The sequence below is a fragment of the Calliphora vicina genome, chromosome 2 (genome assembly GCF_958450345.1).
Source record: "Calliphora vicina chromosome 2, idCalVici1.1, whole genome shotgun sequence".
Lineage (NCBI taxonomy): Eukaryota > Metazoa > Arthropoda > Insecta > Diptera > Calliphoridae > Calliphora > Calliphora vicina.
Window position 1 is genome coordinate 123,327,070 of NC_088781.1, and position 25,833 is coordinate 123,352,902.

Sequence of the window (25,833 nt, forward strand, 5' to 3'; positions counted from 1 at the left end):
GATTTTCGCATAATGATTTCTATATACAAGAAGAGTTATGTATGTATGAAAAATTAGATTAAATAGTTAGAGAATATATAAAATATATAGATAAAATACTCCAAGAAATTAAACAAGCTAAACTACAAAATAGATTAAATAAAAATTTTTATGATAATGTCTGATTTTTCGACCTTTTTTATTATTAATTTTGTTTATTTTTATTTAAGCTTGAGGTCACTTTTTTTTTATAAATAATTATATTTATTTATTTTCAATATTTCGCTACTCTTTGTGTAGCATCATCAGGAAAATAGTTTAATAAATTAATTATAATTAATTTATTAAACTATTTTCCTGATGATGCTACACAAAGAGTAGCGAAATATTGAAAATAAATAAATATAATTATTTATAAAAAAAAAAAGTGACCTCAAGCTTAAATAAAAATAAACAAAATTAAATAAAAATTTTAAAAATTAAAGAAAAATAAAGCACCCTGTATATAAAAAAATTATGTAGAAAATACAATTGTTCGTTAATTTTTTTTAAGAATAAATTAAACTAAATTAAAGCAATTTGATTGCCAAATAATAGCAACAAGAGGGGAAGAGTATGAAATTAGACATAAAATACTTTTGTTTTATAAAAAAATGAGGGTTAAAAAGTAAAATTACGTCTACAATGGTCAAATGGACGTAGTTTTTTATGTTTGTTTCAGGTTGATGTAAAAAAAATTATAAAAACAAATAATGGAACGATGAAATGTTGTAAAAAAGATTTAAATTAATCTCGTTCTCTTCAGATATGTTATTAAAAGGCTATAAATAAATTTATATTGAGCCAAAGAAGGTATAATGCTGTCTCTTTGATGACGTAAATTTCCAATAACTCTAGGTATGTCCAAATCCTAAAATAAATGTAAGATATTAGAAATTAATTAAATTAAAAAGTTTTAAAACAAACCTCATTATGATCTAATGTATATAAAAGTAAATCAGCTGTTAGAGTTACACCCGATCTACCGCCACCTTCTAGACAATGCAACAGTACTGGAGGATTTGTATTATGACCGGGTGGTACTTCATTTATCGAAGCCATGCGCACTGAATTGAGCTCTTCCAAAAAGTCTAAAAAGTGATTTACTTCACGTGGACAATTTTGTTCACCCCAATCGGTGTAGTTTAGATGCCAGACAGAACGATAACGTCTTGATTGTATGTGATAAAGACGCAGTTTGCTGGTAATGCAACGATCGGTAGTTTGTGAAAATTCCTGATATACCTGGAACTGTTGGGAAAAAAGTATTTAAAGTAATGAAATATATAAAATATATGTATCGATAAATTTTCTATAGAAATCATAATTATCGATAACTTTTCTAAAGGAAAGTAAAGTTATCGATAACTTTTCTAAAGAAAAGTAAAGTTATCGATAACTTTTCTAAAGGAAAGTAAAGTTATCAATAACTTTTCTAAAGAAAAGAAAAGTTATCGATAACTTTTCTAAAGAAAAATAAAGTTATCTATAACTTTTCTAAACAAAAGTAAAGTTATCGAATTTTCTAAAGAAAAGTTCTCGTTTCTCTATAGAAAATTAAAGTTATCGTTTACTTTTCTATAGAAAATTAAATTTATCGATAACTTTTCTATAGAAAATTAAAGTTATCTATAGAAAATAAAAGTTATCGATAAATTTTCTATAGAAAATAAGTTATCGATAAATTTTCTAAGAAAATAAAAGTTATAGATCAATTTTGTACAGAAAATTAAAGTTATCGATAATTTTTTTATAGAAAATCGAAGTTATCGTTAACTTTTCCATACTTTTTAATCAAAGTTTTTTCAAAGTAAAATCAATACAATTTTTTAAAAACATCTCACCTGACCAAACTCCATGCGTTGATTTGTATTGGGCGGTATGTAATTCAAATCCTCCGATAGCTGTACAATTAAATAAACATCAGCCTCCCAAACGCATTGCCAAAAGATTCGTGTGGTCAATTCCTCATGAGGCGATTGAGCAACAATATAAAAACGCTGTTTATTACCCACAGTGGCCTAAAGAAAACAATTATTTAATAAACTATATAAAATAATATCAAAATTACATTTCTACTAACCGATATATGAGAGGCATTTACATAACCGTGACGATTATCCATAGTGGGTGTCAGACGCACACGATTATCATCGTAGGGTAGAAAATTAGGATCTGAATTTTTCATGGCATTTTCTTCTTTCAACGCACAATCGTAACGTGCCATTTCTCGTCTCTTAGGTATAGCCTCAAATTCCATAAACAACTGCGTGTCGGTTAATTTATCTGTGAGTATTTGACACTGTTGGATGAAATTAGAATAAATAAATTTAGTTAGTTTATTGCTTAAATTATTTACATTTTAAATATAAATTTATTACCAATTTATCTTTGGAGAATTGTCCGGATATTGGTTGTAATTTCGGCACTCCCGTCGACCATCTATGATGAAGATTTAGATCATCTTGTGCTAATTTTATTTTCTGCAGTTTTGTGGTATTGGCCGCCTTTTCGCGGCCCAATGTTGCTGACTTTTGTTTGTCTGGAGTTTTACTTCTTCCCAAGAAATTCCAGCGTTTTTTACGTTTTTCTTTTGAAGATGTATTGCCAGCTGTGCTGGAACTTTGCGTTGTCGTATCTAATGTGCTATTATACATGGAAGATGATGTTGTAGACAAATTCATGGCTGAAAAATGATGACTTAACGAATCGTCGTGAGATGTGGAAGATGTAATACGTGTAGAATTCATGGTCGCATTGGTAGAGGACGCTGAGGGTGACATAGAGGAGGAGGTGGAGGGTTGTATAACATCAACAGCCGATACGGAAGAAGCGCTTTTCATATTTTTATGTTGTCTAGGGGGCGGCGTCATTTTTACAGGTGTTTGTTCTGCAGCTGTTGAAGTTTGACCTATTGCAGGCGCCGCTGAGACTGCCCTTACCGCTCTCTGTGGTGGCGTCGGATCTATCAATTGCACATCTGTACTAGCTGCTCTATCGGGTTGTGTTTGATGAATGAATTTTTTGATATTCATGGAAATTTCATCAGGTTCATCTTGAGCCTGTAGATATTGATTTATCTGTTGTTGTGCCAATTGTTGTATGGGTAGCGCAGCCGGTTCCCTATGCTGTATATGATGATGTCGGGCCGCTGGTACTGGTGGTTGATTAGGCATACCGCCTGGCGCAGATTGTATGGATGATGTACGATTTCTTATTTCCGAATTATGTGCCGAAGATCCTGATGATCTTTGTTCTGTATTTCGTTGTGGAGTCACTGATGTCGAAGATGTGTATTGAGGCAGTGGCACATTTTCATAGATAGGTTCTATGGAACCATTCATGGCATTTCGTTGCAGCACTGGCTGTGCAGAACTGCGATATCCAGAAGGCGGTAAAGTAGGAGAATTTTGCTCATAACTTTGAGTGTTATTAACAGCGTGAGTGGCTGAGGCTTGACTTAAGGCTGATTGCCTTAATTGAGACATTATCGAGGGTTGTTCTTCAATCATATTAAGGTTTTCAAAAGTACCATGAGGCGGTAGATAAGATTGCGAATGTCCCATATGGCCCATATAGGGATACTGATGTAACATAGTAGCTCCCGAGGAAGTGGTTATTTGCCCCGGATTTCCTAAGCCTCCTGGTGGCCCATTATAGGGATATTGAGAATTCAAAAGATTTCTATTTGAAACCAAGTCAGGTGAGGAGCCAGAAACGTAAGCCCTATAACCCAACAAGGGACGATGCGATGCTACGGCCAAATCGGGTGTGGAAGATGAACTCAATCTGTTGACGGGATAGGGAGGAGGCGGTTTAGTTCTAATCATTTGTAAACGTTGCGGCAAATCAACATAAACATTATTTTGAGGCGTCGAAGCTACTGCTGAGGCCGCTGATAGATTATATTGGGCATGCATTGCTTGCGCCGGTTGCGCAACATCAGGATAGCGATGAGTGGCCATATGGCCCAGTAATAAACCATCACCCGCCTGATGTACATCGGGCTGAGAGCCGGCATAGTAAGCAGCTGCGGAATTATGAGCTGCCAGGGCAGCTGCTTGATATTGCAATTGATTTAAGTTGTATAATTCATTTGAGGGAGTTCTGTACTTCATTTGCACTGCAGTCTCATAATCAGGCGCAGGCCTATATGTAGGCAGCATGGCTTTAAGACGTTCCCTTTCATGAGCATCAGCTGCCAAAATATGATTGTTATTGCTGTGACCCAAAAAACTAGAACTACTGTGTAAATTATTATTGCTTAAATCCTGGCAGGAGCTGCTTTGTAAACGAGTATCTAAAATACTATTGGAGAGATGTTGAGAAGAGGACACATAATCATGAGAGTATTCCTGAAAATGTAAAGTAAAATATATGTTTTAAAAAGATATGAAAATTTCTCATTTTTCAAAACCCACCTTGCTCAACCAACTCTGACCCATTTGTCCTCCCCCACTATGGTGGGCCATGTGCAGAGCACTGCCATTCATACCATTACCATCGGCTCGTCCACTACCCGACTGATGACTAGCTGCCAAAGATATATTGGAAGACATTAAGGCTGAAGAAGAGTTGGCTGTCGATATAAGGCCATGGGGCGGTAATTGAGATGAAGACTGATGGTGCAATGATTGAGCCGATGATAAGTATTCTTGTGACTGTTGATTGTTTGGCTGATAATGATTACCGCCAATTGTTACCGAATTACCTCCCGCACCCGGCACATAAGTGGCATGATGTTCCAATAGCAAATCCTCTCTTGAATCACTTAAATCATAACCACTAAAGGCCGACGCATTCATAGCTTCCGTTCCCCCCGCTATGGAAATACCATTGGCACTTTCCACATCACCCATACTTGAGGAGGAATCTTCATCTATGTAACGCTTAAAGAATTTATGCTGTGTTATACATAATTTCCAAAAATATCTTGCTGTATCTGTTTCGGAGAATATGAACGAGCCCAAAAACTGTGAACCATCGGCTTTATTTTGTACTATACGTATGGCTCGTTTTTCTATAGTCACGGTGTGGAAATCTTTCCATGGAAAATATTGGCGACCATTTTCCGCCGTCACCACCATGCCATTTATGGCCAAGCCTAGATTTATGTCATTGCCTAAATTATCTTTAGCTTGGAATCGCTCTTCGCCATAACCCTCCAGTTGTTGGCAACATTGTATGTACATTTCCTCAGCCTGTGAAGTGGTTAGATGTTGTATGCCCGAATGTTGTTGTAATACCTCGAGTATTAGGCTGTCCAAAAGATTATCATCGTTAACCAGGCCTAAAGGAAGTAGAAATAAAAATTATTAATTTAGTCTTAAATTTTATAAGTAAAGAATTCTTGGTTTCGAAATTTCAAACTTATTTGATAGTATAAATATTTTGTAGTTAAAAAAAATAAATCAAATCGTCTGATTATTTAAAACTACAATGGGATTTTCGAAATTTCGATCTTAATTTGTAAATTAAGCATTTCTTCTTATTTTTCTTTTATTTTACATCAGTTTAATGAAATTTAGTTAAAGATAAAATAATATTTTAAGTATACTTTTACAAATTAATGATAAATAAGATCCAAATTCTGTTTTGGCATATTTTTTGTAACTTCGAATTTTTCGGACATAATTTCGAATTTTTCGAACATAATTTTTTTTGACCATAATCGAGTTTAATTTGAAAATTAAGCATTTCATCTTTTTTTGCATTTATTCTATATCAGTTTAATAAAAATTATTGGTGAAACAAATTTTGGATGAAAAAAATTGTTTGAGGAAAAATTTTGTTGCTGGTTCCAAAAAAAAAAAAAATTTGGAAAAAAAGGTGTTGAAAAAATTAGGGTTAAAAAGTAATTTTCTCGATTTTGATCTTATGTCAGTCCCAATTTCAATTGCGTTATATACGTCGTTGGTAAGATCTCTAAAATATATAGATAATTTCACTAGATATCCATATTGTCTATGTTAATGACTTAGTAATCCATACATAGATCAAAAATCGAGGTGGACGTGGATTTGTGCTTATAATTTAGCCATTTTGCGCCGATTTTCTCGAATTTAAATAGCATCCTAAGCGGAACTGTAGTATATATGTAGAGTGATGTATCACTCCTGTATGTAAGTTAATTAAGGGTTTCAGAAAGTTGATTTCAACATAAATACGGTCAGACGGACATGGGGTCGCAAATGAAATATGGAGAATTTACAAACGGAATGAGAAACTTATATAAACCTATACCACTAAAATGGTAAAGGGTATAACATTTTGGTAACAAAAAAAATAAAGGTGAAAAAATAAATTTTGGAAAAAGAAATTAAAAAAAAATATTTGAAAGATAAAAAAATCGTAGTAGTCTTTTTTGGCTTTAAATAAATACTTTGAATGAGAATAACACGAAAACACTACATGGGTCTTAATCAAGAACTTTATATAGAAAACATTCTTGAAAAGTTTGACAATAAAAATTTAGTTACAACGCCAATGAATTCTAGTGAGAAAATATTCAAAGATAACTGAATAACAAAAACTAAAGACATTCAAAAAAATGCGTAACATTCCGTACCAAGAATCAGCATAATGTCTTATGTAGCTTTCTCAAAGCATACGGCCAGATATCTGCTTCGAGATAAACAAATTATATCGTTATAATGCCAACCCATTACCACGACATTAGTCTATTGCCAAAACCTTTTTCCAATACTTAAGATGTTAACATTAGCATACTTATTGGTTTCACTGATGCAGATTGGGCATTATATTTTGAGCATCACAAATCAACAAAAGGCTATCTCTTTACTGCCAAAGGAGGTGCTATATCGTGGATTTCATCCTAAGACCAAGCACATTGATATAGGCCTTCACTTTATTCGCATATAAACAGACTCTGAACTAATCAATGTTAGTCTAGAAGATGTTCAGAAAATCATAAAAGACAATCTTAAACTAAAAAAATCTCCAAGTTATGATTTAATTACACCTTCCGTGATTGGAAACCTACCAGATATGGCAATTGCTGTGCTCACAGTATTATTCAATGCGATCTTGTCTCTGGGACTTTTTCCGAATGATTGGAAAATCCCCCAAATTATAATGAAACTTAAGCCAAGAAAGGATTTGACATCATCCTACAGGCCGATTAGCTTAACTATTTGAGAAAATGTCTAAAGTATTTGAGAAAATAATCCAAAAAAAAACTTTAACATTCTTAAATAGTCAAAACATTATTCCAGATCATCAATTCGGATTCCGTGATCATCACGGAACAATTGAGCAAGTTAACCGAATAACTGTTCTAGGACTTACCCTGTACATATTATACACGTCTGATTTTCCCTAGTCCGAAGAATCTTTTACCTCTGCACTTCTTAGTTCTCATGTGGACTCAAATGTAGCATCTATATGTATATTTTTCAACTTTATTTAAAAAAAGTTATCTTATTAAAATAATTTCCTTAGAATTATTTCTATTTTAAAGCAGTTCCAGATTTTTCACTTCAAAAGTGATAAAAATATATTTAATTTAACCTTAACTATATTTAGCGGCCTTAGCACAATTTATAATTTATACTATCAAACCATTTGAAATTTCCCACAATATTGAATATTTTATTAAACATAAATTTAACATTTCAAAACAAAGCCTCAACATTTCAGACTAGACAAATTGACTCATATATTAAATTAATTTGACGTCAGTTAAGAGAATAATGATTCACTAACGAATGTTAACAAACTAATCGTAAAACAAAATATGTATTTATTAACCTCTTATCAGTAGAACACAAAAAAAAAGTTATTTATTATGCAGTACAAAAAATTTTGAATTTAAAAATGGACACAACTCAAAATATTAAGAGAGTTTTGGCTGAAAAAGTAATTAATTTCCTTTTAAAACTTACCCTGTAAATTTTTTGGCAATACCAAAGATTTCTTCAAATAATCTTTTGTTTGTTTATCACTTTGATAACTGTCATATTCCGCCTGTCTGCAGTATAATGCCAATAGTATGGCCGTACGTATATCGCAGGCAATTTTACCCTCATTTATATCACTTTTTAATTGTAGAAAATAATAGTAGCGTGTCACCTCATCGCTGAGATGTCTTACACCAGTTGTCACATAGTGTCGCACGCGTAAGAAAATCTTTGTGCCGGCTGCATATTTTTCTAATTGACGACTTAGCGAACGTTCTAAGTCTACCCATTTCATTTCATCTTCTTTTCCCTTGACCATATAGCGTAGGCCAAAGAATTCGGGCTGTTGGATGAGTAGACGTTGGCAGACATTGTCCAGACATTCTTGGCCTTTGCTTTCGGAGCTGATGGTACAGTCGACAGTGGTGGTGGTGTCTGGAAATGAAGAAAATAAGTTAAAATTTAGTAAATATAAAACAGTATTCTTAGGATAATATTAAGGCAAGTATTTTTAGTTTATTAGCCACCAAAAAACTTGTATAACATGAATATATCCGGTATAGTCCAACATAGACTGCTATTTAAAATCGAGAAAATCTGTCGACAAAAAAAATCTGTCGGCAAAAAAATTTTTATCTACCAATTTTTTTTATCAAACTTTTTTTCACCAACATTTTTTTTATTCGAGTATTCGATTATCAATTCGAAATTACGTTCGTTTATTATAAAACAATGCAAATTAAGGTAAAAACAATATCGTTACAAAAAACAATATTCGAAAATTAAAAATTTTCGAGTATTCGATTATCTGACAATTCAAAATTATTACCTTTATTTATAATAAGACAATGCAAATCAAAGCCAAAAACCATATCATCGTTACAAAGAAATAGTGTTCGAAAAATCGAAATTTTCGAAGCTGATAAACATTTGTAAAATACATATAAACATTTGTAAGCACCCTATTTCAAATAATTGTAATAAGATCATATTTAAGCTATAAAAAATTCTGGTTTCGAAATATATTTTCCTTTTTAAACTATTTTTGCAAACAAATTTAAAAACATTCGATCAAAATTTATTTAGTTCGACCACTCAAATTCGAAATTTTCGAAGATGATAAACATTTATCGATTACCTAATGAAAAGCATAAAATTGATAAAAATTTGTAATAAGATTAGATTTAAGCCATAAAAAATACTGGTTTCGAAATATATTTTCCTTTTTAAACTATTTTTGCAAACAAATTTGAAAACATTCGATCAAAATTTATTTAGTTCGAAACCACTTATTTGCAAATACTTTTTTTTTTTATTTTCCCAACAAAAAAATATTCTGACTTTGAAAATATTTAATTAAGACATTTATTTATCTTAAAAATTAGTATCAATCTTAAATCACTTTCAATCACAAGCTGTTTTTTTATTATCTATATACTATTTGTTTTGTTAGAAAAAAAGTTATAATTTTTACATACTCCTGGTATATAAACCCATTTATTTATTTTGTCATAATATGTTGAGCTGTCTTTTTTATTTATTTTTACTTTTTGTTAAGTTTTTTGTTCATTATTTTCTTTTTTAATCAATTTAAGATAAAATTAAGTTAAGTTAGCTTTTTGAGGGCTTGTGTGTGTGCGTTTTCGTTTTATGTATTTTTTTTTTATCTGCCGTCTTTTACGATTCAAGTTTCTTTTATGCAGTGTTGTTGATATATTATTTTTTTATTTAGTATAAATTGTTTGCATTTTATTTATTCAAGCGTTTAACAAATTAACGATAAGCATTTTTAGTAGAAATAAATAAACATAAAAAACTTAAACATGAGATCAAGTTGTTCACAAAAAGTAAATATTAAAAAAAGAATATTAAAAATGAAGCGCCAAAAACAAATTTGTATATTAAAATAAATATTGTGTTAAATGTAAATGTTTTCTATTTTTAAATAAACATAAAAAAGTTATTTTTAGATTTATATGGTTTTAAATTTGCAATTTAAATAAATCTACATGATAAAAAATAGTCTTAGGCCGAATATTTATTAGGTTTAGTTGGGTTTTGGTTTTACAAACCGGTTTGAAATTGTGTTTCGAAACATGTTGCAGCTTTTGTTTTTATCAAAAATATTTTTTTTTTTTTACAAAATATGTATACAATATTCGAAAAATTCGAAATTATGTTCGAAAAATTCGAAATTATGTTCGAAAAATTTCGAAGTTGCAAAAATTATGCAAAATTATAATTAAGTTAGTAGAAAATATAAAATTGTTCATTTTGTTTGAGAAAAACTGGTTTAAATTGAAGTTTTCTTTTCAATTAGGTTTCATTCTTCGAAATGATCAGAATCAGAAATGTGTTTGCGGCTTTAGTTTTCAATTTTTCGAAATTATGTTCGAAAAATTTCGAAGTTGCAAAAATCATGCAAAATTATAATTATGTTACTAGAAAATATAAAATTGTTCATTTTGTTTGAGAAAAATTGGTATAAATAAAATTTGTAAGTTTATTGCTTAGTTTCGGATTATGTAGAATATTTTGTATACATTTCAATTAGGTTTTTCCCTTAGAAATGATCAGAATTCAATTAAAAATGTATATGCGGTTTTAGTTTTCAAAAAAAAATAATTTCAATGTTATAAAAATTATGCAAAATTATAATTAAGTTAAGAAAAATATCACCCAGGCCTGTTAAAAATTGGAGGCATTATTCCATGAAGATTTTTACTCCATGAAGATTTTTGTCAAACTCAACAAAATCATTGGAGGCTACTCAAACCACAAATTCAAAGCGTTTGCGAGCAGCAGGATTCATCCAAAAAACAGGGAAATTGTGTAACATACGAATTGAAGCTGAGAGAACTAGAAAGACTTTTTTGCGTGTCAGAAATGAATGCTGCTTGAACCATATAAAAGAAAATTTGGTCCGAATTATTACTTGCGATGAAAAATGGATCCATTACAATAACCCGAAACGTAAGAGATCGTACGTGAAGCCAAGTATCCATGGTACTAAGGTAATGCTCCGTATTTGGTGGGATCATATCTATTATGAGCTGATACTTAAATACAAATTTTTATTTTATGTAACAATTTATTACATACTAGTTGATCGCCCCGGCTTCGCCCGGTAGCATTTACTAATGTTAGTTCTTCAAGTCTCTCCAAACCACTCACACCAGAATGTTCTTATTTTTTTGCAAATAAAATATCTAAATTTGTACTGCATACTTTAGGGAGCTTTTTTAATTACAGTTGACGGACTCACAAAAAAAGAATTTCCGAGTTTTACCCGGAATTTTTTTTCTTTACAAACCATCTCCTGAAAATCAGCCAAATCGCTCCAGCCGTTCTCACGTGATGACATTACATACATGGACCATTTAATTTTTATATATATAGATAGATTTAAACATTTTATAGGCCTTTCTCTGTTCCCATTAATATTTTCTAATTTTCCTTTGAACGTTTTTACAAATGTTTGCCACAACAATTTGCTAAATAAAATTAACCAAAATATAATTTGTTTAAACTAAATATACATTGTATAAGGTAAATATTAAATATGCCAAATAATTTCTTGACCACCTAGTTTTCTTTTTTCATTCTTATACAAATCTAATCTTTTGTTGAATGGTTTAAACAAAACCACAACAACAATACAACACCAGCCAACAATAATTGTAATCTTAACATTTGTTGTTGACTGTTTGTGACTCAATGCAAAGAAAAAATGTCTTGAAATCAAAAATGGTAAAAGAAAAATATATTTATTTTTAAAGAACAAAAAAAAAAGAATGTTAAATTCTTGATTTTTTTATTATATTCAATATAAATTTATCTATATATGAATATTTTTGTGTACGAGTGTTTAATTTTTGTTAAAATGTTTAGAATTCTCCATATTCAACTCATTTGTATGCAAAATGGGTGGCAGCTGGCGTTTTTTTCTGTTAGTGTCTTTTTTATTTGTGCTGTTAACGTCTTTTTATTGGTTTTATAATTTGTGTGTATTTGTTGTTTGTTTTTTTAATAATTTAAATTGTTTTTTTCTTTATTTTTCAATTGTCTAGTAGGTTGCTAGCTGTGCTTTTTTTTTTGTTGGTCTATCTATTGTGGTGTTATTTAGTAGTAATATATTTTTTTGTATTATAAAATATTGTCTTCTATTTATGTCTATAGTTGGCTTTTTTAGTTTATATATGATTCTTGTTGTTGTATTTATTTAATTATAAATTCTTGTTAAAATCATTAGCAATTGAAATCCATATATGTATGTTTATACAAAATTTATTTTTATATACAAATGAAAGATATTAAAAGAAATTTACAACCGGATGACGTCGACTGGGATATACTTTATACATTATAATAAAGTTTATAATTACGATTTAAGTCTAGGAAGTAGGATATTGATTTAATTAAAATTAATACTTTTTTTTACTGATACTTTTTTTAAAATAACTATATTTTTACTGTGAACTGAACTAGAACTGAACTAGAACTGAACTAGAACTGAACTAGAACTGAACTAGAACTGAACTAGAACTGAACTAGAACTGAACTAGAACTGAACTAGAACTGAACTAGAAATGAACTAGAACTGAACTAGAACTGAACTAGAACTGAACTAGAACTGAACTAGAACTGAACTAGAACTGAACTAGAACTGAACTAGAACTGAACTAGAACTGAACTAGAACTGAACTAGAACTGAACTAGAACTGAACTAGAACTGAACTAGAACTGAACTAGAACTGAACTAGAACTGAACTAGAACTGAACTAGAACTGAACTAGAACTGAACTAGAACTGAACTAGAACTGAACTAGAACTGAACTAGAACTGAACTAGAACTGAACTAGAACTGAACTAGAACTGAACTAGAACTGAACTAGAACTGAACTAGAACTGAACTAGAACTGAACTAGAACTGAACTAGAACTGAACTAGAACTGAACTAGAACTGAACTAGAACTGAACTAGAACTGAACTAGAACTGAACTAGAACTGAACTAGAACTGAACTAGAACTGAACTAGAACTGAACTAGAATCGCACCAAAACTCGCATTGCTTCATAAACCTCAATCAACATCTAGCACCAACCTCAGGTTATCAAATAACTTAGTGTAGTAGGTCACGTTTTAAAATAAATAACTTCATATATCGTATTTACCGAAAGCTATGTTAACCTAAAACTAACGCATATTAATGTAGCGCACGCTCAGTTATTTATTGTTTTAACGTCATTTAATACAAATATTTATACGAATATTATTCAGGTTTTTTTTATTTTGTGAGTATTAACGTTTAAATTAAAAATTGTACTGTATATGGCTTAGTAGAGATTATATAGACAATTTAATTACTGAATAAACAATTAAGTTAAACTGCTTTAAACTATTAATGTGCTGGGGAAACACTATTAATAATAATATTTGTTATTTTTAATAACTTTTTCTCTATTAAGGTAATAATTAAATAAGAAATAAAACTTATAAAACAAACAAAATATTTTAACTTTAATAAAATATTTAAGTTCAATTTTAATATGAATTGTTTAGAGTAATTTAGTATACAAAACAATATACATAAATTCGCATATACACATCTGCTCAAAATAATAGATACACCAAAATTTATTTTTTAAAAACGAAAAAAAATAATGGTATATTGTAAAATTATAAAAAAAATTCAGTCGATTTTTATTTATAGTTAAAAGGAGAGTAAAAAACAAAAACAAAATATTTCATAATTAATAATAAATATTATAAAGTAAATTAAATTTCTTAAATTTCGAAAAATTTGGTGCTCATAATAATAGATACATTTTTAAAAATTCTTATTAAACAAAAGCTAATAAATTTTATCTTAAAAAAATTAGTTTATTATTAAAGTAAAGCTAGTATCCAGTATATCCACCTTTGTTTTGTAAAACTTTCTCCACTCTTCTGGGCATACTGGATATCAAGTTCTGACACTTCTCCAATGGAATCTCGTACCATATTTTTGCGTTTTCTCCCATAAATCGTCTTTATTTTTGAAAACTTCCTTCGAAAGCCTTATCTTTAATTCACTCCACAAGTTTTCTATTGGGTTTAAATCAGGGGATTGGCTGAGCCAGCTTAAAACAGGTACGTTATTCTCCAAGAACCAGTTTTTAACTAATCTTGAACTATGTTTTGGGTCGTTGTCCTGCTGGAATGTCCATATTAATGGCATATTTTCCGATGCATATGGAAGCATTACGTTTTCCAATATGTCTCTATACCCACTAGCATTCATGGTATCTTCTATTCGGAATATCTGACCAACACCATTCCATGAAAAGCAACCCCAAACCATTATGTTTCCCCCGTCATGTTTTACCGTCTTTTTTGTAAATTTAACGTGGAATTCTTTTCCTTTTGGTCGGCGTACATTTCTTTGGCAGTCGTTTCCAAACAAATTTATTTTTGTTTCGTCGCTCCATAAAATATTTCTCCATTTTTTTTCGCCTTCACACCCGGACCATTGTAAGTGCTCTTTAGCAAATTCTAATCTTGTCTTGATATTTTTTTGGCGCATTAGTGGCCTTTTCTGGCAATTCTTCCCGGCAATTTAGCTTGTAAAAGACGACGACGAACTGTTTGTGGACTGATTTCGTTACATAGCTCCGCAGAAATAGCTTTCGATGATATGAAAGCGTCTTTTTTAACCATAAGGACGATCCGCCTATCTGTTTCTGGACTGGTTTTCTTTGGTCTACCGCGAGTTTCTCTTTTTTGTTTTTTAGATAAAGCATTTTGGACAAAATGTAAAGATCTTCCTATGCTCTTTGCTATTTCCCGTAATGATTTTCCTTGATTTCTCATCGTTTGAACAATTTTTTTCTCATCTTCGGTACAATGATGATTTCGTCCCATTTTCTTCAAGAGTCCTATTTTTTATAAAATTGTTGCTAAAATTTAAATTGCACAAAAAAAAATTGTATATAAACAAATTACAAATTACTGATGTGTATCTATTTTTATGAGCAAATAATTTTTTGTAATTCAAATAAATTCGTTTTTAAAAATCAACATGAAAGCAAATAGTTGCCAGATTTTTGACTGACATGACATTGCCAGATAGAAATTTTAATAATATGATGTATTCTTAACGCTTGCGAGGAAATTTTCAATGTTACCGCCATTTAAATTTTTGATTTTTTTTTGATTTTATTTTGATTTTAAAATAATTAAAATTTAGTATAAAGATTTTTAAATTTTCCCGTGTAACCCTCGTATTACTTATAAAAATTTTCTTAGACATTTTGGGTACAATCAAACACCCTCCGTTCCTTTCCTAATCACTAATCTAATCTCAAGTTGTGTTGGTAAAATCTAAGGAATTTATTATTTTCGTTTAACGTTTCTTATCGTCGTCTTCTAGTTTTAAATTTGTTGTCAAATAAGCACAATGAGCAATTAAAAAAAAATTGATATTTGAACTTAACATATGTTTGAAATTATTTAATAGCAAATGTTTAATAAATATATACAGCAAAATAATACTTTATTATATGATTAAAAAATCTATATTATTGAACATTCTTACTGGCCAATTAAAAAATGGCAAAATCGATGCATAAATTAAATGGCTGCCATATTCGGATATACTTTTTTAACAAAAAATAATTTTTAAAAAATCACAGGTAATCAATGGATCTTTATATACAAATGTTCTGTGAACAAACGCATTTTATATAGGGTGTATGACTTAAAAATGCGTTTTTTTTAATTTTTAGCTTTTATATACATAATTTGCAAGTAAATTTTTAATAAGGCTTAAGTTCATTTTATTATAATTTATTTGTAATAATTCAGAGAATATATCACTGAATTATTACAAATAAATTATAATAAAATATGAACTTAAGATTAATTAAAAATTTACTTTCAAATTATATAAAATAAAAAGTTCGAATAATTACCAAAAATCTATAAATTTTAGCTTTTATTTTGAACCATTGCACGGTGGTAAATTCCGGCCAAAAAGGTTTTTTCTTGTCATTTTAATATTAGAATTTGCAAATTAGCACATGCTTTTATAAAACAGTTAGTAGTTAACCATTCTACGTATTTATAAAGGAGTTTTTGAATGTTATTTTTATATAAAAGTGAAATGATTTGGAACTAGTTAAAAATCTATAGAAACTAAATTGAAAAAAAGTTTGAAAGGCCAGAACAAATTAAAAGGAGCTATTAGAGGTTAAGTGTAAATTACATCTAATACTGTAAAGTATCAAAAGTAAGTACTATAAATTTCAGCTGTTATTATCTGCCATTCTAATAACCAGAACGATTTCAGTGCCTACATATTTTACACATTTTTTTTTGTATTTTTTTGGTCAATTTCAAAAATTATATAAGATTGAGAGTTATTTACGTCTATGCTGATTTGGCCAAACCATGTACTATATGTATGTCGAAATTTTTTTAATGGATCATTTATGTTATTTTTAATTATAAACCTAATTGAAGCCATTTACAAAAATTACATACATTTTTCGATACTTTTATAACGTCAATGTTTATTTGGCCAACTCCTATATGCAATTTATAATCACCCTTATCGTGGTTGGCGTAAACGTCTTACGCCTACGACTGTTTCGTACTAGATTAAAGATAAAATGCAAACTGTTTCTTTAATCTAGTACGAAACTGTCGTAGATGTATGACGTTTACGCCAACCACGATAAGGGTGAATATTTTTTGCGATGGATCAAGTGCGTTTTTCTTAAATATATACCAAATTTCAAATTATACATGAATAACCTAACTTTTTCGATAATTTCAAAACGTTCACGTTTGTTTGGCCCTACCCTGTATATGTATTCCGAAATTTGTACGACCATATTTTTTCAATCACTTATGCTATTCTTCATTTTTGTACTAAATTTCAGGCATTTACATGAATAACCTAATTTTTTCGATGCTTTTAAATCGTCCATGATTGTTTGACCAAATCCAAAATTTGAATGACCAATTTTTTTTTTCCATCACATATTTTATTCTTTATTTTTGGACTAAATTTCAGCTACTTACATGCAATTTTTTTGTTACTTTTAGAATGTCCATGCTTTTTTGGCCAAACCCTGTATTTGAACATCGAAATATTTATCGATTGATCGGTTGGTTATATTATTCTTAATACAAATACCAAACATTTTTATGGAGAAATAAAGAAGTTATGGATTTTTGGCCGGTATTGACCACCATCAAAGTATTGGATTATTGCTATGACCATTTCCTATCTTACTGGCAACATATGGATTCCAAGAAGTTATGGATTTTTGGCCGGTATTGACCAACATTGGTACAATATAAATTTATTCAAAGTATTGGATTATTGCTATGACCATTTCCTATCTTACTGGCAACATATGGATTCCACGCCAAAAGAACTACTCATCTTTTTAGGCCAAGAACGAATCAAGCCCATTTAGGATACTCTATTCTCAAGTGGAGAGTATCCCACAGAGAGAGCGTTCTGCATCGATCGAGACATATAGTAGTCAGACGGGAAAATAGCTGAACTATATAAGACGGGTGGGGCAAAAAAAAGTTTTTAATAGGTATTGCAATATGTAGCCGAGCGTTGTCATGATGATATATTACGGTTTCAAGTCTGGCCGCATACTCTGGACATTTTTCGGCCAATGCTCATTACAAACAAATCAGTTGCGTTCGGTACATGTGCCCTGTGATAGTCTGGCCAGATTTCCGCGTCTCATAAGAGATTTGGTACCACCAAATACAGAGACATTACCTTAGCGCCATGGATATTTGACTTTGGTGTCGATTCGGTTGTTTTGGCGGGCTTCTCATACGATCTCTACGCTTCTTATCATTCTTATAGAAATGATTTTCTGCAAAAATTACTTTCTTTTTTTTATAGCGTTCAAGCAGCAATGCGTTATGTAAAATCGTCTTTCAAAGTCTCTCGGCTTCAATTCGTATGCCTGCAAACTTCAATATAGGTATATGCCTGCAAACGTTTTAAGTTTTTGCTGCTTGAGTAGCTCCCAATAATTTTGCAAGCTCTTATTGAGTTTGACAATAATCTTCATGTAGTAAATAACGCCTCCAATTCTTGATCTTTAAACTTTTTTGGTCTGGGCGATATTCGTCTTCCGTGTCAAAATCACCACTTCTGAATTGCACAAACCATATCTCGCACGTTCAAACCGATGGAGCACATGAGCAATCTGTGTGATTCAGCGACACTTTTTTTAATTTAAAGAAGTAAAATTAAACTTCCCGCATATATGAATGAAGCTTTGTTGCCACAAAATTCAAAAGGTGCAGATCTATTTATTCGCACTTAATACTGAAATCCCATATTTTTTGATTCCATTTTCACGCATGTATAAATATTTTTTAAATCGATTTTTTTATGAAAATTATATTTATCTTGCGTGTTTATTTCAAATGTAAATTTTTGCACCTGTAATATGTATCGTAAACAACATTATCAATATCAAGTTACTACTATACGAAAAAATGGATTTATTATTGAAGTAGTTTGTTTGCACTCTGTGACTGTTCATTGGCGTGATTAATATTCGATCATTTGGTGCAGTGTACAAAGAAAAAAACAGTAAAAAAGGCAGTGAGTGAGTGAATCTCTACAAACAAAAAATCTCTCGATTACTAAAATAACGTTATATCTACTACCTACTAGTAAAATAAATAAAAAAACGCGATAAAATAAGAAATAAACAGCAAAAAATAAAACGATAAAGTATAAAAAACATTAAATTACAACAATAACAAAAACTGCATTCGAATTACCACGAAGGGGCGTTTGCGCATTCATATGATAGGAATGTTTTTGTGTCGAACGATCACTTCATTTCATACACACACGCGCACTCATACACTCTCGCACTGATAGATAATACAACAACAAAATGCACTTTAATGGGAATAGAGCAAAACAAACAAAAAATAGCTATTTTGCTAGCAAGCAAAAAATATACAACAAACAGCAACAACAAAACAATGAATGTGAGAAGGAAAAAACGTCAACGCACTTGCACTTTTTTCACACATATTTATTTATTTAATAAAAAAAACACTCACCACTCAATTTACTAAAGTAAAAAAAGAAAATCAAGTGGAATTTCAAAGAAAGAAGTAAGTAAAGCAGAAAAGAAAAACCTAGTAGACAACATTCCTTAACATATTATTTATTATTTTAGCTTTTTTCTTCATACATGATGAATGAAACTTTATTCCACTAAAAAAGAAGCCCTCCATAAAAAAATAAACAATCATGCTTGATGAATTCATCGTCACACAATCACACCCCCGCACTTGTGCAGAACAACAACTAACTACAAACTGCAGTGGAGAAAAGCCCATCCATACCTACAAAAATAATCTGCAGTTTTAGTGCCAATGATATGATGGCTTTTCCTATCTATTACAAACAAACTAAATAAAGTAGTAATGAACAATTTGCTAACTTACCCAATAGATGATGCACTGATATTACGAATAGACTTTTTGATGTCACATTATATTGTCGACATTTCTTTAGAAACTTTAATGGCATTTTTTGTTACTTTATTTTCTTCCAGTTTTCCCGTTGTTGCTGTTAGTAGGTTGGGTTGGTTGGTTGGTTTGGTGTCTTGTTTTTATAATTTTCTTTCTAATTTGATCACGAAAAAACACTTTATTAATATATAAGCGCGCACACAAACACTAAAACTACACCATGGAATTTGCTTCCTTTACAGTGAGTGTTTTTTGTTATTGTAATTAGATAAGATGCCGTGTTGTTTGTTGTGTCGTCTAACTTGAATTCTTTTAAATTCAATAGAATTCCATTTGTATTTATTTTTCCCAACTTATTTCGAGTTTTTTTAGTATTAATATTATTTAGTTAGTTTTTTAACACATTAATTTAATTTTTCTTTGCACAATTTCTTTTTCTTTAATAATGATTTTATTTTCTCAATAAAATAGTCGCACATTAAACTTATTTTGGTTAGCATATATTCACTTGTTTTTATTAATTAATTTCGTATTTTTTGATTAATTTTCGTTTTTCAAAGAATAATAGATAGTAAGTAAAAAGAAACAAACTATAACAAAAATTAAAAAACTTAAAACAAAAAAAATAAATTTTTGCTGCGTATGTTAAAAAATAATTTCGTTGCGTCGACGACGACGTTTTCAGGAATGACAAAATGACAGTTTTTTCTTATTGACATACTCAGTGTTGTATTTTATTAGAGTGGCTGTGTTTTTCGAATTAAATTTAGACAGGGTTGTATTTAAAAAGCTACGATAAAATAGTTTAAATTTTACACTACTGATAACACAGTTTCGTCGGTAATAGATATATTCACCACTGATAACACAGTTCGTTATATTCACCACTGATAATACAGTTTTATTGGTAAAACGGTTCGTTTCGTCTGCAGCATTTTCGTGTCGATCGATAATGCAGTTTTTAACGAATAACGGTTTTTGTGGTGAGTTTCCGTTTTTCACCACACTAAGTGTGGTGAGTTTATTATTCACCACGACAGGTGTGGTGAGTTTCCGCTTTCACCACGACAGGTGTGGTGAGTTTCCGTTTTTCAACACACTAAAGAAAGAGTCTATTTTTTCACCACGACAAAAAAAAAAGGGAGAGGAGAGAGGAGGAGAGAGGAGGGAGAGAGAGAGAGAGAGGAGGGAGAGAGAGGAGAGTAAAAAAAGGGGGCTTTTTTCTTCTCTCTCTCCCACTCTCTCTCTTTCTCTGGTTGTGGGCGGAGGGAGGGAGGAGGCCGGCGGTCAAAAATTTTTTTTGGAAAATTTTTTTTTTTAAAAAAAAAAAATTTTTTTTTAAAATAAAAAAAAAAAAATTTTTTTTTTTTTTTTTTAAAAATTCCAAAAAACACAAAAAAAAAACAAACACGAACGAACGTGTTGTTTTTTTTGGTATAAATTTGGGATCCGTTTTTTTTTATTTTGTAGAATTTTTTTTATAAACCGTTTGAGAATTTTTGTAAAAAAAGGATTTTTTTTTTTTTGTCGTCGGTGGGTGGTGTTGTTCGTTCGTCGTCGTCCTTCAATAAACAGTGTGGACACAAACCAAAAACCCAATTCAAAAACCTAAACAACAAAGGTGCTGCCAGATTGTTTTTCATTACCAAATACAACAACCACAAGCGCACCAGCTCAGTAGTGCGGATACAAACCCAACATACATACACGTTACTAAATTTTGAAAACCTTATTAAAAAAGTCGCAAAGTCGACTTTTTTATTTCATATTAATTAGACCCTATCTAATCTATATGGCAACTCTACTATGATGTGTGCGTACACATCAGACAGTGATGTCAATTTTTTAATTTCGAAAAGCACTAAATAAAATCAAGAAAAAAAGCTTCTTATCTTCGTTTGTAAAACATCTGCAATAAAATAAACAAAATATTATTGAATTATTTATTATTTATGTTTAAAATAAAGATATTAATGGACAAATCTGCGTGACGAACGTTTCACATTTATACTCGTTTTGAAGATAGCGTATAAAAAAGTAAGTAAAAAACGTAATTTCCAAATGCAAATAAATATAAGACATTTTTATTTATACCTTTTTTTTAATTGCAATATTATTTTGTTGCGAAATAATTGATCGCAAAGTTTTGCGACGCACTTAGGATATTTTTAATTTCCCGACCTTTTTTTATTCCCGGGAATCGGTAAAATTTTTCTCTACATTCCCGGGTATCCGGCTGGCTATTCCTGAAATATATAATAATACTGTAAACTATTCAAAATTTCATATAAAAACTTAGTGTTATATCTCTATATACAGTGTTGACAAAACAATGGAAACTTTTCCAAATATTCCATATGTATCCATCCCCAAAATTTTAAATATTATTTTAAAATAAATTTTTTTTTTTATTTATTTACACTTGTATAGTTTTATTTACAGTGGTGGCCAGGAATTTAAGACAAAAATTGTTTGCTAAATTATGTAATTAATTGTCAATTATTTTTTCAAATATTTCCACAAATATGTATGCATGAGGACTGTTTTAACACACAAGTAAGTAAGTGTGTTTTATTCGACCGTGTCAATCAATTCATACATATTCACCATGAACTCATAAAATTTTTCTACAACTTTTAAATAAACAACATATTTTCTTTCTCACATTTATATCATTATAATTTTATTATAAAATATTCGGACCAAATTTCGTATTTTTAGTTCCATTAGTTTCGGTCATATCATGTTATTAACAGCGGATGTTCGCTGAGGTGGGTGGGTGGATCAACGTATTTCCACATATCTTTTTTACCATATATGTTTTACCAATTATTCCAAACATTTTTCAGAAACTAAAAACATTAATAATAAATTACATACCCAGAGGTCCTTTATTTTGTCTCTATCGCACTTAAAATTCAGTTGATGAAAAAAATTCAAGTATTTGTCTTAAATTGGTGCCACCACTGTATATAAATTAACTGAAAAACAAACAACATAATAATTAATTATATTCTGAAAAAAGGGAACAAAACTAAAAATATTCACTATTTCGCTACTGACAAAACAATGGAAACTTTTAAACTTCTGCAAAAAAGAAGTGTAAAACGAAAATAATATTAAAAGAACGATGCAAATCAATCCTGTTTACAGTTATTTTTTATTTTTAAATTCTGGTAATTTTTCACAATTTCTTTTTCTAGTTTTTCTTTCGCCGCATAATTGCTTTTTTCAAAGTTAACAACAACCAGCTAAAGTTAAGATTTGTAAAAAAAAGACTTATAAAATAACAAGTAAGAGTGCTATATTCGGCTGTGCCGAATCTTATATACCCTTCACCAAATTATACTTCAAAATTTTAAATATTTTTAGGTAAACAAAATTTAATTTTTTTTCCAGTTGTTTTTTGAATTTTTTGAAAAAAAAAATTTTTCGATTGTTATTTTAAATTTATTTTTTTTTTTTTTTTTTAAATTTTAAATTTTTTTTTTTTAAATTTAAAAAATTTTTTTTTTTTAAATTTTAAAATTTTTTTTTTTTTTTTTAAATTTTTTTTTTTTTAAAAAAAAAAATTCGGGTTCAAAATTTTTTTCCCGATTTTGACCCATTGTAGGTCCAACTTACTATGGTCTTATATACGTCGTTGCAAATGTCTTTGAAATATCTATCATTAGATATCCATATTGTCTATATTAATGTCTTAGTAATCCAGATATATGTAAAAAATAGGTCAAAAATAGAGGTTGTGTTGGTTTTTTCCTCATATCTCAGCCATTTGTGGACCGATTTTGCTGATTTTAAATAGCAAAATTCTCGAAAGCATGTCTGACCGAATTATTGAAGATTTGGATCCCGAAGATATCTGGGGTCTTAAGAAAACTGATTTCAACAGACAGACAGACAGACGGACAGACAGACAGACAGACAGACAGACAGACAGACAGACAGACAGACAGACAGACAGACAGACAGACAGACAGACATACAGACAGACGGACATGGCTTAATCGACTCCGCTATCTATAAGGATCCAGAATATATATACTTTATAGGGTCGGAAATGAAAAATGTAGAAATTACAAACGGAATGACAAACTTATATATACCCTTCTCACGAAGCTGAAGGGTATAAAAATAAACGATTTTAATTAAAGTTGGTTTAAAACAAAAAAGTATCTGTGACGAATGAATGAATCTATAAAAATATATAAATGTCTTTGTAAGTTTGTTTGTTTATTTTGTTGGTTTGTTTGAGCATCACGCCTAAACGGCTGAACCGATTTTATTGAAATTTGGAACATAGATAGATCCTTACTTGGAAGCGTCAATAGGCTATATCTTTTTTTATACTTGGATCAGAAAGAGATTTAAAGGTGGAAAACCGGTAAAATTGGTACCTTTAGTTCTTAAGCAATCAAGAATAAACGGCTGCACCGATTTGATTGAAATTTGGAATATAGATATTTCTTTACTTGGAAGCAATAATAGACTATATAGTTTTACTTAACTTGGACCACAAAGGGACAAAAGAGGGCAAAATTTGTACCACCCATACAAAGTAAACAGTTATTTTCGAATATCTGCAGAACTAAAATTGTGACTATATATATTCAAACTTTATACGAATCAATTTCGTATCACTGTTTGAAGTTTAACTAAAAATGGGACGGATCGGAACAGGGGGTGTGACACCTCCCATACAAAGTAAATAGTTATTTTCAAATATATGGTGAACTATAATTGTGGAAGTCTTGAAATTTAGTCCGAATAGCACCCTTATCATTTAACATGGTTGGCTGAAAATGGGCGGTATTAAATTAGTGGGCGTGGCACCTACCATACAAAGTAAATAGTTATTTTTGAATATCTGGAGAACTGTAAATGTGAAAGGCTTCAAACTTCATGAGTTAATTTCTTATTAGTGCAAGAAGTTAATAAAAAAAATGGGAAGGATCGGAACTCGGGGTGAGTCACCTCCCATACAAAGTAATTAGTTATTTCTAAATATCTTGAGATCTATAATTACTAGATTCTTCCAACTTTGTCCGAATAGCTCTCTTATCATTTTACATAGAATAGCTGAAAATGGGCGGGAGTGGATAAGTGGTCGTGGATATTTTTTATACCTTCAACTGCATAGTATGCAATTAATCCCAAACAAGAAATTCCGGTATTAATTATATTCATTTATTTGCTTATAAAATCTTTTCACATTTTTTTTATTTTACTTCGACAGGGGTAGCGAAGCGTACCGGGTCAAGCTAGTATTCAATAAATAAATCAGGAGTTTCAAAAATTATAAAGAAATTTCGTGAGACCGGTTCTGTAAAAACTCAACATTTAGGTGGAAGGACCTCGTAAGACTACTCCTAGACAAGATAATTTAATAGCGAGAGATTTCAAGAAATTCCCAAAAATAACTCCTCGAGAGATTGTTAATAGCCTAAAATTAGAAATAAGTACCCGAACAGTTAGTCGCAGGGCAAATGAGGCTGGTCTTGGTTGCTATCGTCCTGTGAAAAAACCAATCATTTCTTAAAAGAACCGTTCTGCTCGTCTACAATATTTGCCAGGGATCTTTAAACTGGTCGTCGATGCAGAAATGGAATACTGTCATCCAAATACAATTTAAGAGGCAGTGATGGGAGAACATTTGTAAGGCGACCAAAGGGAAAAAGATTAGATCCAAAGTACACAAATAAAATAAAAAAATATAAATCGAAAATAAAAGTTATGAGCAACGAAAAAAAATATTTATTATCAATAACTCTTATTTCAGTCTCAAAAAATTTAATAACAGTTATTTTTGGTCTCTGCTATAAAGACTATCAAGAAAAACTTGATCGTGTGTGTAGCTAGCTGCAGTAATAAATAAACCAAGTAAAAAAAGCGTTTTTGCAGCTAGAGGCATATGTAAAAATGTTCGAAATTTAAATTGTTTTTAATGAATGCTTCACGAACTTTATCAATATGATCAGATATTTTCTAAATATATGAGAAATTTATTAAATTCCCATAACTCCTACTAAATAAACTAAGATAGATCCAAAAAAATTATTAAAAACAGCTGTTATTATACGTCTATTCATATTTTATTTAAAATGTATACAGGTTTTGTTGAGCCCCAAAATATTATTACGGACAGTATAGTTACATGTAAATAAAATCATATAATCTTTCGCATATTTAATGATAGATAGATAATAAATCTTCTTAAAATTTTTCTTGTTTTAAAAAAAATCTCAAAACGATGAATGCTGAACTATTTATTAGTTTTAATGAATGCGTTTTTTTCAGTGTACATATTATACTTTTTTATAAACTTTTCAGCGGGTTTTAATGAAAAATGTTATCATCACTGCTTAAAATACAA

At 30.1% G+C, this 25,833-nt stretch overlaps 1 protein-coding gene across 1 annotated transcript; it reads right to left on the minus strand.

Annotated features, from left to right (window-relative positions):
* Positions 1–450: 450 nt before the first annotated feature.
* Pez lies at positions 451–20,049 on the minus strand. The gene is made up of 8 exons (XM_065500944.1): positions 19,434–20,049; positions 7,923–8,372; positions 4,440–5,308; positions 2,400–4,373; positions 2,102–2,320; positions 1,863–2,039; positions 946–1,269; positions 451–889 (listed from the first exon to the last, which is right to left on the minus strand). Exons 1-8 carry the CDS (start codon positions 19,516–19,518, stop codon positions 761–763), a joined length of 4,227 nt encoding a protein of 1,408 aa, XP_065357016.1. The 5' UTR covers positions 19,519–20,049; the 3' UTR covers positions 451–760.
* Between the last annotated feature and the right edge of the window lie 5,784 nt (positions 20,050–25,833).

Coding starts and splice junctions, on each gene's coding strand:
- Pez (XM_065500944.1), bottom strand. CDS start 19,518: ATGCCATTAAAGTTTCTAAAGAAATGTCGACAATATAATGTGACATCA. Junction 2,321..2,399: donor AATTCTCCAAAGATAAATTG/GTAATAAATTTA, acceptor TTCATCCAACAG/TGTCAAATACTCACAGATAA. Junction 890..945: donor ATACATTAGATCATAATGAG/GTTTGTTTTAAA, acceptor CATTTATTTTAG/GATTTGGACATACCTAGAGT.